We start from the raw sequence: 13,771 nt of genomic DNA on the forward strand, positions 1-13,771 counted from the left end.
AGAAGAGGAGACAAATAACAGCGTGAAAATGATGAAGGATATTCATTTCAATTAATATAACAACAGACACAAGTTGTGGTGGAGTCTAGATGCTGGTGGTGATAAAGAGCCAGCTGGTAGATAACATCCAACATGCGATTGATCCGTAGAATTCAGGAAGAAGGTTTATTGGTTATGAAATTTGTGGATGAGGATCTTCTGAAAGCAGGAATAAGAGGGAGGCTTGAAATTTATGAATGAAGAGTGAGAAAAAAGAATTTGGCAGTAGATGAAGGGGAACACCAAGGTGCAACACGGTTTCCTTCATCATCATACAGATCATACAAATGATTACACTGTCTGAGCAGTTTATGCTTTTATTAGAGAGAAGACAGAAGAGAGATGAAACAAAATTAGAAAAGAGAGACGAGGAATGCAACAAAAGTAGAATTAGGGAAAAGTGTTTGAGTAAAGAACTCCTCATCAGTAAGCTATACATTTACAGTCTACTATTAACCATAACACTAAAAGCTTGTCTGTTGAAAAAAGAAAAATATTGATCCAACATGCATGCACACAAACACACACACACATACTTTATATTTATGTGCAATATAATGGAGCTGATCTTTCTTTGTGTGTGTCATGTTTTCTCTGGGAGCAGAGATTCCAGTTACACCTCCTACAACTCCAGCCAGCAGTACAGAGGAGCCCTCAGGTGAGTCAAACTAATATCGTTTGTGTATTTATCTTCATACTAAACATCTGCTGAAACACATCTGGCCTTGAGGGAAGCGTGAGGAAAATATTGTGGAAGTGTATACAGTATACACGGATACGGAATGTTTCACTACTTCCACGCCTCACCCCCAATATTTTTCCACAAGTGTAAAAACAGAGTTCAGGATAAATTGGATCCCTCTTGCCTTTTTCCCCTCCTTATTAGGGCTTCATGAATATTAAACCCATTAGCAGCAACCCTGGGATGTGCCTCCTTTAATCTCTCACACTTTCGCAATTAATCAGTGTAACTGCGGCGCAGTGGGGTGTTGGTCCGGCGTGTAGCGTGGGGGCCTGGCAGTTTGTTTGATTCGATGATTTTTTTTTTTCATCTCTCCAATCTCCCTTTTCCACCAGTCTTTTCTGTCTGATGCAGTGGAGTGAGAGAGGGATTGATTGGGAGAACTTGTAGTTCAGTGTAGGATTCAATTATGTTTTTTTTTATTATTATTCTCTTACCAGATGATTCCTGTTTAAAATTACACTGTAACATTGTGGTATGCATAGAAAGCCAATCCACTGTCAACACACTGAAGCTCTGATTTCACTGTCCCATTCTTTAAGGGTGTGTGATATTATGACTATATCATGATAAATTGTCAGAATTAGTCTGATAAAGATAAATTAAAAATGATTAATTTCTTGTTATTCTTGTTCCAGCGAATTTCTGATTTGTTTTGTACCTCATTAATATAGTTTTCTGCATTCCTGGTTATATGTTAGTGGTTGTTGTAGCTATTTACAGTTGAATTATATGTCATTTATATACGGGACCTGCTCTATTTATTGAACATCTTCATGTGAGTAAACTGGGAACAGTAAAAGATTCATAGTGTTGTTAATTTGATATATTTGGTTTGTTGCCCAGCAACATCTGATGCCCTTTTTTTTGCAATTGATAAATAAACTGGTTCACTTATTCATATACAATTGCACGGTTCCTGGCACAAATGATACCTGTGCTTAATAAACAGACGTACCTGTACAAACCCTGTTGAACAACACACTGCATTTTATCCTTTGGCCTCGTGGTGGAAAAAGTTGAGTCATCTGGCAAGCAGCAACTTTTGTCAGTGTCAGCCAGGCCGTTGCAGGAGGCCCAAGGTGTGTGTGTGTGTATATGCGCACGTGAGTGTGTGCACGAGGCTCCTGCAGCTGTTGTCGGGCCCTCTGGGGTCCCTAAACATTCCCCGGACAGCTTCGATTGACAGCACAGTCAGGATAGCGCCGGTCCCCAACCCTCCTCCACCTCTTTTCTTTTCTCTTTCAGTCTCTTTTCGCTCTCCTCCACCTCCTTCGTCTCCCTCTGTTTCACGCTTTGTCTTCACATAACACTGTGGGTGGTGCCGAGCTAGAATATCTGGAGTTTCTCTGGGCCCCCTTGTCAGGACTCTGTCCACTTTTGGGGTGCAGGAAATTTTCTTCACCTCACTGAGGGATTACTGGGCAAGTGAGAGAAGGACCTGTGTTACTTTATCAACTTGAACAAATTCCAAACTGATCAGTTTAAGATATAACATTAATAGGATTTATTTTTGTTGGAATATTTGATCATCAAACAACAAACACTCTGTGGTCTGTAGTATGAAAACTACACCACAACCAGTTCCCTGTTGCTATGTGAAATCTTGGCCTGTAGCTACATCCTGTTTTAAAGCAAAAAAAATCTCTTCTCATAATCCCATTGGTTAAACCGTGTCATTGAACTAATGTAAACACAACCTGAAGGAGACTGTGTAATGATGCGGACCATGTAGCTACACTATAATCTAATCACGGCCGAGAGTTCTGGGAATTCCCTCGGATGTATAATGGGCACGAGTCCGCTCGGCCCAGAGAGGTTGAAATCAAGCAGATTGCGAGGTGGAGCACCTTGATGGATGTCCTGCGTTGGTCACGTCAGAATCATGAGTAGCCGAAGGTCCCGCCGGACCGACCTGGCTCGAGGCTCAGAGGATGCATATGTTACCCTCAGAAAGTTACACAGCAAACACACTTCTGCTCGGCCTGGTGTTTGAACAGCTATGATATCATGTGATTACAAACAGATGTGGTGATTTTATCAGAGCACTGAACAATATTTTCTATCCTGCTAACAGTACCTGCACCAGAGTAAATAATATTATTATATATGTAAAAAATGATGTTCTTGTCATTATTATTAGTAGTAGTGATAGTTGTGCTGCAAATACTTGTTGAAGTGCTTTATAGCCTTATGTGAAAGGAAAATACACAAAGCAATTCAGCAATAATCGATTTCATAAATAATACATTTTCATAAGACACAAAATTAAATATGGACACATGTATAATAGTAGAAGTAGAAGAAGAAGAAGAGGAGGAGGAGGAGGAGGAAGAGGAAGAAGAGGAGTTACCCTACAGGCTACTTCAGAAAAGTGTGTTCTATACATTTAATAAAAGGGGAAAAAAGTAAAGGGGACCAAGGAACTTGGATAAGACAATAAGAGGAGGAAGATGATGGAGAGGAAGAAAAAACAAGAGGGAAAAGGGAAAACCACAACATGGAAAACTAAAAACATGAGAAAAGAAATGGGAGTAGACGGAAGAGAAGAAGAAAACAGTATGGAGCAGAAAAAAGAGGAAGAAGATAGTGAAGAAATGAGGGTGGATTAGAGAATCAGTAGAAAGATATGTGAAAAAGAGAAAATGTGTATGTGCATGCATGTGTGTGTGTGTGTGTGTGTGTGAGACAAGGGGGTGTCAGGCTGACAGCTGTTAGGCAGGTGCCTTGTTGCGCCTCAGCTGAACGACGGGGGGACGTTTTTTTGGGGGGGGGGGAGTGAAAGGAGAGTGCGAGGGAAAATGGAGTGGATATTAATTTGTCTCCTGCAGCAGAGCTCTCCCCCTCTCGACCACACGGAGGGCTGGAATGCATGGAGAATACCTCCGATGGTGTGGCCCAGACAAAACACACATTGTGCTGGTAGGTCACGGATGGTGTGAGTCGCCACTCCCACGGGTCGTGACAGAGACGTCTGCACGGCAACGAAATGTGGAGGAGATTAACCGCTGATGACCTGCGATGGCCGCCCAGGCCTGTCAGGATACACAGGATGTGAATGCAACTAATGATGATGAGGAGAGGGAGAATTGGAGTGACCGTGATGAGGCTCATACGGGTAACAAGTTTCAGCCTTGTCTGTCTTGTCTGTGGCTGGAAGTGATCAGAATCTGTGGTGGACCCCTCCTTGGATTTTTTGGACATGAGTCTTACTTCACACACCCTGTCCGGTTCTCAATGACTCCACCGATCTTATTACGCGATTACACAGTATCAAATTCTCATTATCAATATGAACCTCTTGCATACAATTTACTTTTTGGTGCTTGAAACCCTTTTTTAATGCCATGAAAACTTTGGCAGGTTTATTTCCTTTCTCATTTTCTTGAAGTGATAACAAACAGGAGTCCCCGCTGACTCATCTGAAACTCATCAGTTACAGTAACAGCTCATCCAGACTGTTTGCATGTCACCGGAAAGTAAAATCTCAAATCAGGTCAAGAATTCTAGCCGCCCCTTCGCCGGCTGTTGCCTGCCAAAAACAAACTATCTTTTACTTTCGGACAATGCAGTGAGAGAAGCAGGGGTGGGGGGTCCCTCTATTTCTCCCCTCTTTTCTCTCTCTGTCTTTGCTGGACAGGATCCAAACTCACGGCTCTGGTGTAAGCAGCCCAGCGCAGAGCAGAGCAGAGCAGAGCAGCGGAGAACAGAGCAGGGCAGCACATTGGGCTCCATAATCTAATTACATGCTTTATTTGCCGCAATTTGATTCTCAATCAGTCTGGTTCAAGGGAGAAAGCCCTCCTCCTGGGCCGTCATTCACACCTCCTTGTCTCACCGCTCTGGTACCTCTGATACCGCTTTGCCTCTGCGGTCATGTTCTGCACTGAGGATCTTGTATCTAGATATATCCAGAGCGTGTCGACATGGTTCAGATGGATTGTCGTTCACACTTGCCCGCAAAGTGACCTGAACTTTTTAATCAATAAACTCAATAAAATCTGGATGAATTAATGTGTTGTGTAGAGTTGTTTCACTTATGATCAGACAAATACCAAAGAAAATACCATCTTAATTTTTAAAATTAAACCAAATGCAACCATAATTCTTATTGAAACTCTATTTGATGTCTAGTGAACAAAGCAGCTTTCCATCTTTGGTTTATATGCACCCAGCTGACATGACCCATAAATTTTTATCTTGCAGACGTGATCACCTCGAGGGAAGTGTTATAATTTTGTAAATACTTTTAAACTGATAGACATCTTTATGGATAGTAGCACAAACACAATGGATCTGGGGTCCGTTTCAGCACTTTTACAACATGCAAGTTGCGACTTGACACATAGGAATTTCTTCTGTTGCTAATTTTGACACATTGAACAAATCCAAGGGAACACTATACTTGCAAACCGTGCATGAGGACGCAAGAGAACTGCAGGACTTGCAAATTTATCTGCATTTTGAGAGTGACAATCTTTTCTGAAACGGGACGCTGATACAATCTGCAAGTAGTGCTCGCAAATTGCTCTCATGAAACAGGCCTTTTGGCTCCATAACGTGTACCACTTTCCTGGCTAAATGTTGAATTGTTAGCATACCAGCCCAGTTGTGTAATTGTCTGCAATTTTCTAACATATGTTTGCTTGATTTGCCCTCCAGAAAAGCTTCTCCTTTCTCATTTCTCCTGATCATTGCTTTTGTTTAGCCTAAATCTCACACTAAACTCTTCATTTTGTCTCCTCGGTTGACGTGTTGTTTCAGTCTCTTAGAGAGATATCAAGGGCTTCTCTTTTTTTGGTCTTGATTCTTTGGAATTCCTTGGTTGCCTGTTGCAGTTTGACAGGTGATCCGATAAAGTAAATCTGTTACGAATCACATTTTCTCATGGGAATACACGGACTTTCTGTTGATCATTAAGATTTCGGGCTCATTTAGGTTTTGGTACCTGTTACCTGATGTGAAGCGTCAGTAAGCAAACTAAACAAATCCACAGTGAAGTTTGTGCGCAGCATTGTTTACAACAAGTTTAACTATATATGTTACTGTATTGTTGTCTACTGAAATGAACCTGAGCCTAGTTTTGTTTCCGTCTATGGGCACTGTAAAGTTCTGGCTCACATACATAGAACTGTACAGTACTGTATCCTCTCGGAGCAGCTTGAGTAAGAGGCATCTGAAATGAAAACGATTAGCTTAAAGGGCTGTACAGCACTTTGATAGAAGGGCCAAAGGTCCACCTCTCAGTTACGCACTTCTCAGTGCTCTGAAAGGCAGGAAACAAAGCGCTGTAGTAACTACATCTACTCAGAACACCCAAAGCACATTTTAGCTCAGTGCTACAGGACTGCTCCCACTTCCCCTGCTTGTAACGCGTACACAAAGGGAACATTTGTCCTCACGGTAGGGGACTGCCTGGCCCTAAATGGGGATCTTGGGGTTCTCTCAGCGGGGCCCAGAGCTGTGTCTCAGGGGTACACTAATGGGGAACGAAAGGCTATCAAAGGGAAGTATCATGATGGCATCAAGGGGGGTTATGAGAAAACAAAGCTTCCTTTCCACAGCTCCCCCTTCTATCATTTACATGGTAATCAGGGCCAGCTCATATAGGCTCCTCTGTTTCATTTACTTTGCCTATTTTTGTTACACTCTTTATTTACTACCACTAGCACCAGCTTTGTGGCCTTGCTAGCCAGCTCATGAGGCTACCAGCTTTGGGCTTTTTGCTGATTTGGGGTCTGGTCCTCCTCCTCCTCCTCCTCTTCTTCTTCCCACCCCCCTGATAAACTTCCCTCCTGTCTTCTTTTTTTTTTTTTTTGTTTTTTTTTTGGTCAACCTCTCCACCCCTTTGCTCTCTACCAGTATCCATTCTCCCGCCTCCTTCCCTTTTTTTGGATGCATTTTTTCTTGTTGCAGTGTTCCCCAGGCAACCTCATTCAAATAGAGTATAAAGGAGAGTAAAGGCATGGAGCAAAGATCTGCTCACAACAATGAAGTTTGTTCATATTCAGGCTGCCTGAAAGCTCCAATCCTTCTTCCACAACCCCATCACTCTCCTCCACTATACTACCAGCTGTCCATCCATCTCTTCCTCCCTACTTTTCTTCTACTATACCCGTTACAATTTGCAGCACTGAAGCGTAAACCGAATCAGTACTCTGGATCCAATTTCTGCCAGTTGGGAGGGGGCTAAAGATCAGAGAAAAAGAAGAAAAAGTTTCTTTGTTTTTTTTTCCTCTATGATTTGGCCTCATGTCACGTTATTTTGGCGCGCACTGTAAGTGGCTGGCAGCTTGATAACATAGCATGGGGCAATAACTGAGGCTATGTACTCGCTGGGGCCAGCAAAGTGGAGGGAGGGATGTACTGTTGCCTCCTTCACCTCCTGGTAATCATAAAACTTGATGGCAAATGCATATCCACATGGATCTGTTAGGACAAGACGCAAAAGCTAGTTTTAATACACAACGCCCGTGGGTGTCGATAAAATGATGTTGGGGTGGAAGATAAAAATGTTCCCTAGAACACGTAGACTCACTGGTGTCAACATGTTCTTGATTTGGAAACTTGCATATTTTTATGTATTTGCATATCTTGATTATAGAGCTGTCTATATTATTTATCTCTGTCCACAGAGTATGCAGTATAGAAGTCATCTTCTCTTCATTTTTAATCCGTGTAGACATTCAGATGTTCCCTTTTCTCCACCGCACATGGAATATACAAACTTTAATGAAAGCTCTACATGATTTTCTGCATGATTTTTCTGTTTTGAGGCTGTTATCCAGATGATGAATCAAGCTGTAATCAACTTTAAGTGCTCACTCAGCTACCTCAAAGTGTTCATGCGTACATACCAGTCACAGCAGAAGGCTGTGGAGCGATTTGGGTGACCCCTTTGCCTGCGTGAGGTATTTATTTGTTCATGGCTCCAGAGTGGACGCACCCCCCCCCCCCCCCCCCCCGCCCTCCCCACCCCCTCACAAAAAAAAGTGTCCTCTGCCTAACGCTTCATGGATGGCTAATTTTCCCTTCCTGACCTCCCTTTGTGTGGCATTGACCCCCTTCACACCCCCCACCCTTCCACTCCCTCGAATAGCTGCCGGCCCCCAGCGCTCTTTCTCCCCTGTCCACACTGCAATGAATGCAAAAGTTTGACATGGTCCTCGGTGGGGCCTTGAAGTGATCCCAGGTTTTTTTTTTTTTTGAGGGGGGGGGGGGGTTCGAGAGAGGTCGGGGGCTGAAGTGACAAGTGAGGTGAGATTTGGAGGGAGATGGGGGGGTGGGGGGGTTGAAGTGGGTGGAGGGTGGTCTGCATAGGCTTGACTCATTCCCACAGTCTGACAGGGAATAAGTGGGGAGACGGCAGTTTCTCCAAAAACTGCTGCTGGTACCATCAGCTCCATTCAGGGGTCCTCACCACCACACATGATGGTTACCAGTAACCCAAAGAATGTTGCCAGCAAAGTGTCATTATTATAGTTTAGCTCAAAGCAATGCATAATCAGCAGTCTGGTCCAGTCCCAAAAAATGTATTTTAAAACTCTAACGTACCTGTTACAGCTATGCAACATATATATCAACATATATTTTGTACTGTTAACATTTTTCTATATATGTAGCTCTGTATGCACTACAGAGGGCATGTGGAATTATGTTGACTCTTTATTTTACAACAGACGTTAAGCAATAGGGAGTGGATGAGAAATTATTTACATGGAGAGAAATTTCAAACTGTCAATGTCTATATTTTCCAAAAAATAGAGTCAAGGAAAAAACAGCAGGCTGATAAAAGCCTTTATCAGAGCATAAGAAAAAGACATTTCAAAGCAATTATTTTTGTGTCATTTTTAAAAAAATGTTCATATATTTATTTATTTTTATTTATTTATTTATCAAATTGTCAAATTATATATTTAGTTTCATAATTTTTCTTTGACCACAATTTATTTGGCAAAATTCTGGGAACAATTGACCTGATTTTAAATGAAAAGTCATTAAAAATTATTCTCATATACTTCAGCTTTGTAGGTTACACGTGGTTGGAGGCCCACATAATTTAAAATTCAGAAAACCTTTTTGCCCAAATAACTTAAAAAAACAGATGCAATCATACTCCGACATAAATAATCCATTGTTTGTTTTCTCCCTGTGCTCTAACTGTATTTTCTCTTCCTCTGCTTGCAGACTGCGACTCTTACTGCAAAGCGTCTAAAGGCAAACTGAAAATCAACATGAAGAAGTACTGCAAGAAAGATTACGGTGAGTCAGCCGACGACGCACAGCTCATTTAATGACTTGGATTAACATTGATTTTTACAGGAAATCTTAAAAGCATGTGCTCTAATGGAAGAAACACATGGTTAACTTTTTCATTGACTTGGCTCAGGTAAAAAAAAAAAAAAAAAAACAACAACAACAACATGTTTCTCATTCTGCAGTTGGAAAAGGAACGAGTTGGCAGGCTCAGAAAACAAGAAATAAACGATTAATTTGAGAAAATTCTGATATAAGCCTCCGCTGTAATTTGCTGTATAAACAGTGATAACGTCAATTTAAAGGCGTAGTGGAATTGCTCATTTCTCAGATTGAAATCAGAACTGTATCATTTAAAAAGAGGAAATATACACTGATTAACCAATGAAAGTGACTATTTAGCTACACCTCCAGAACCTGCCCAGTTCTTTCTTTGGCATGTGCATATGCTTATCCATTTATGCACCAAATCCTAATCTCAGTCCAGCTTTCTGTTGCTGGGGGAGCTGCTACAGTTTACAGGGGAGGGCATTTTTACTGATGGCTTACTCCAGCTTTCATTGCACAGAGACAAAGGATCAAACAGAGGAGATCTTCAAGGAGGAAGAGAGAAGCAGACAAACACAAGGAGAAAAAAAAAAGGAGTTTGAGAGAAAGGACAGGATAAAGAATTAGGCTGAGGTGTGTGTGTGTGTGTGTGTGTGTGTGTGTGTGTGTGTGTGTGTGTGTGTGTGTGTGTGTGTGAGAGGAGGGTTGTGTCTCCGAGCTGGCATTTAAGACTCAAGCGGATAAAGCAAAGGCAGTGTGACGGACAGTGGGTGCTCTCTATAAGAGATCCTCATTAAGGCGGCCCACTTCCCCCACAACCGATGTGTTTCTCGCTGCATTCCTGTGACCGTCCGTCCGCCATGCCATTCAAGGTGTGGATAAGACGTATGACCTCTCCCCTCTTCCCCTCCCTCTATCTCCTCCTCTGATTGAAGTCAGGCTGCTGAACCGGTCAACCAAGCAGCGGCATCCTGCAGCATACCTCAGCAGCTTGACGGACAGGCCCGGGCTTTGTTCCTCAGGGATTTGGAGGAGTTAGGGGGTCAGCTTATAGACACCTCCTTTTCCACCATTTGCCTATACCTTGCCGTCGATGTCGTGAGAATGGCCTCGTCTGTGAAATATGTACCAGCTCATGCGTGAATGGATCTGCTACACGGCTGCGTTCATTTCTTTGGTTTAGCCAAACAGCAGACAGTGGTGTTAACATTACATTTCAAATTTTCAGATCTACAATCACAGATAACAAAAAAATATGTCAAACAGTTATGTAAAACCTACCGAACGATAACAGCAGACAGCGGAGGGCGGAGAGGTAAAAAGAGACATCAGGATTTCCTGCTGTTGAGCTGCAGAAACCATCACTCAACACATCACAGAGTACCCTCATACATGTACATCTCCCAACACAACATAGAGAAGCCTCCGGTCTAATTTAGCATGTGTTGTGCGTGTGTGTTAAGCGTAGAGGATCTGCTGGTACTGATGGTTGAGATAGTAGCACTCAAGCAAAAGACACATGGAAGTTTGTCTTTTAGCACCAAACGGGTACGTGTAGACTTGCAGGATATTTTTATGTAGAGGGCAGAGTTGGAGGCAGGTAGGAAGAAAAGATAGTACAAACTTTGGGATTCAGTGGAATTTAATTATAAGACTGTAGAGAATGTGTCTTATCATTGTCTTGTTAGAAATGGTGTGCAACTGATTAGTTATAAATATGGACAGAATTGGCCAATGACCAGTGTAGCCCATATTTAATGTATTGATATACAGCAGTCCTGCACTCAAAAGAAATACATTTTTCCCTCTCAACTTTTGATGAGTTTTAAAAAAAACTTTATAATCAGGTATTTTTTAAAAACTTTACATATAATACTTCTGTCCACCGTCCTCTGGGCACAGGATAATCCATTTTCAACTCGCCTTGCCTTCACCAGGGAGGCTTTGTGTCGGCGATGTACATGAGAACCACAAAAAAAGGTTCTTGTCATATCCATCCAGTTTCCCAACAGCATATTCAAGATCCATAACAGACCAGAACAAGATTCTCAGTGCGGTATTTACCACATGAGGGCTCAGCAGAGCGGATCAAAAAGTCAAACACAATGTAAATCTACAGGATAAGTTGAGAGAGAGAGAAAAAGGGAGTCGTAGCTTTGGATTTGTTTTGAAAAGATCAGCAGGGGAGCCGGGCTCCATGCTGCGTCGGGAAACGATGCTACAAGCTTCTGTAGTCGATATGCAGACGCATATAAAGAATCACAGGAGGGAGCGGGGGGGGGGGGGGTGCAGGGAAGGAGGGGGTGGAAACGTCTGATCTCAGCAGAATCCTGAGGATAACTACTCTGAGTATCTCAGCGTCCGCAGCGTACAGTGATTGTTGTCCAAACACAAACAGAGGGAACAGCACCTGGTGGCAGCTGGTAGCTGCAAGGTGGTGCAGAGGTCATCATCAGGTCACACAGCACAAGCCACTCAGGCCCTTCTGACACGGGGCCTCCTGGTGACATAAAACTGCAAGTAGTAGCAGAAGTACTACGATGGAATTTGCCAACAATGAAAGAAAAAAAGCTGACATGAAGGTAGTTGTTATTGCAATGCAACAGTAAGAATGTGAAAGAAGTGAGATTGTGAGCACATCTTAAGTCCTCAGAAAAACTATAAACTAAAGGCAGCTTCATCAGATTTCAGTACAGCAAGAACACCAAAAGATTTGGTTGAAAAGAAGAAAATGTTTTGGGTTTTCTGAGTCAGGAGGTTACTACGCCACATTTCAGCTGAAAAAGTTTTCGATCTTCACCATCCATTAAGTGTGAATCCCAAGGCAGTGATCCAGTATATATGGCACACAACCTGCACTGGATACAGGATCTTTATACTTCCATACGCGTTCAGCCCCATTAACTCCATGCTGAAGGTGAAACCAATGACCCTGTTACACGATGGTTCATTGCAAAAGCTGTCCCATAAGTACAGGAGAAGTATAATGGAACTTAATAGAGATCTGGTCAATATAATACATATTGATACATGCAAGGTAAGGATCCATGAGAGGCAACCCTCTCTCTTTCCTCCCTCTCTCTGAGGAACGCACCAGTTCATTCATCATGTGATATCACTGAGTGTCTTTCCAGCTAACGTCTCTAATGGCCCTACCTTACCTCCTAATCACATTACAAATCACCCTGCTCTGTCAGTGGTAATGGACATGTGGAGCTGTACTGTATATTATAACTGGACCATAGACCAGCCCTTTCCACTATGGATAAAGACTATATAGACGCGCGTCCATTTACGGACTTAGGGTACTATTTTGTTTGGGGTAGTTTATTGGATGCCTGTTACCAAGATTTTCCAGGATCTTATCATTTCTCTTATTTACAATACAATAATGCTTGACTTGGTATTGATGCCTGATGCCAGAACTGATTTTCTCATAATAATTAACCTGTTTAACAGACTTGATTTACATTTAGTTTTCCTTTATGCAGTCATCCACTTTGGACATGGACAGTGATTTAGAGGTCTGAAACCTGGTACCACCCTTCATTTTGTTTTGTTATCTTCTTTTTGAAAGTGAATTATCTAAAACTGTATTAATGCATTGCAACAAAAGACATCCTGAATCTAAGAAGGAGGAGGTACCAAGGCCAGATTAGTCGGTGCTCACAGGAGGTATCAGAGCTCTGGATGCTGTGACAAGATCCCTCTTTGCAGCAGCAGCGTGGTTTCTAAGCTCGTGCTTACTGAGAACAGAGTCTGCTGATGTTTGGATACGGGCCACAGCTGGAAAAAGAGCCAGTGTGCGTGCAAGAAATAAGACCCTCTCTTTCCTTGGTGACAGATTTTTGAATGTGGTGGTTACTCCTTGGTGAGAAGCTGATGCAGCAAATTGAAGTAAAGAGCAAGTTCTCATTAAAATAATAAAAATAGCTATATATATATCCATGCAGGAGAGTGGTGGTTAGTTGACCTACTTTGTCTTATTTTATTATGATAGTAAACTATCTGATGAGAGAGAAATTTCAGTGGAAAGGGAGTAAAAATTGCCTGAGAAGGCCAGTAGTATTTTTGGTAAAACGTGTAATTGTAAGGTAACTGTTGCACAGCATGACGTACACAATCACTTGTGGACAGACTGTAAGTGCGTAGGTGTTTGAAGAGAATGACTTTTTAAATCCAAGTTTAAGGTACTGAACTGAAATCTCACAATTGTCATCTCTTTTCCTTTTCCTTCCTTCGATTTCGACCTCACACTGCAGCCGTCCAGGTGCACATACTGAAGGCGGACAAGGCCGGCGAGTGGTGGAAGTTCACCGTCAACATCATCTCCGTCTACAAGCAAGGAGAAAGCCGCATCCGCCGCGGGGACCAGTTCCTGTGGGTCCGTGCCAAAGACGTGGCCTGCAAATGTCCCAAGATCAAACCCGGGAAGAAGTACCTGCTGCTGGGGAACGACGAGGACTCCCCCGGCCAGAGCGGAGTGGTGGCCGACAAAGGCAGCCTGGTTATCCAGTGGAGGGACACGTGGGCGCGCAGGCTCAGGAAGTTCCAACAGCGTGAGAAGAAAGGCAAGTGCAAGAAGCCATAGGCGGAAAAGATGGAGAGGAAGCCGGAGAAGGAGAGGAATTCAAGAGAAAAGCTGAGCGGGTGATTTAAAAAAAAAAAAAAAAAAAGAGTGAAAGA

The 13,771-nt window shown here is 42.6% G+C and overlaps 1 protein-coding gene across 4 annotated transcripts in view; it reads left to right on the forward strand.

Moving 5' to 3' along the window:
* ntn1a (netrin 1a) overlaps positions 1 to 13,771 on the forward strand; it is a 59,774-nt gene extending 46,003 nt beyond the window's left edge. For all 4 annotated transcript variants that reach the window (XM_042434730.1, XM_042434722.1, XM_042434742.1 and 1 more), the window contains 3 exons: positions 644 to 697; positions 8,969 to 9,043; positions 13,348 to 13,771. In XM_042434730.1, the coding sequence (XP_042290664.1) occupies positions 644 to 697; positions 8,969 to 9,043; positions 13,348 to 13,676 (458 nt within the window). In that variant the 3' untranslated portion in view covers positions 13,677 to 13,771. The remainder of the gene's footprint in view (positions 1 to 643; positions 698 to 8,968; positions 9,044 to 13,347) is intronic.

This window comes from Thunnus maccoyii, chromosome 2 (assembly GCF_910596095.1).
Source record: "Thunnus maccoyii chromosome 2, fThuMac1.1, whole genome shotgun sequence".
NCBI lineage: Eukaryota > Metazoa > Chordata > Actinopteri > Scombriformes > Scombridae > Thunnus > Thunnus maccoyii.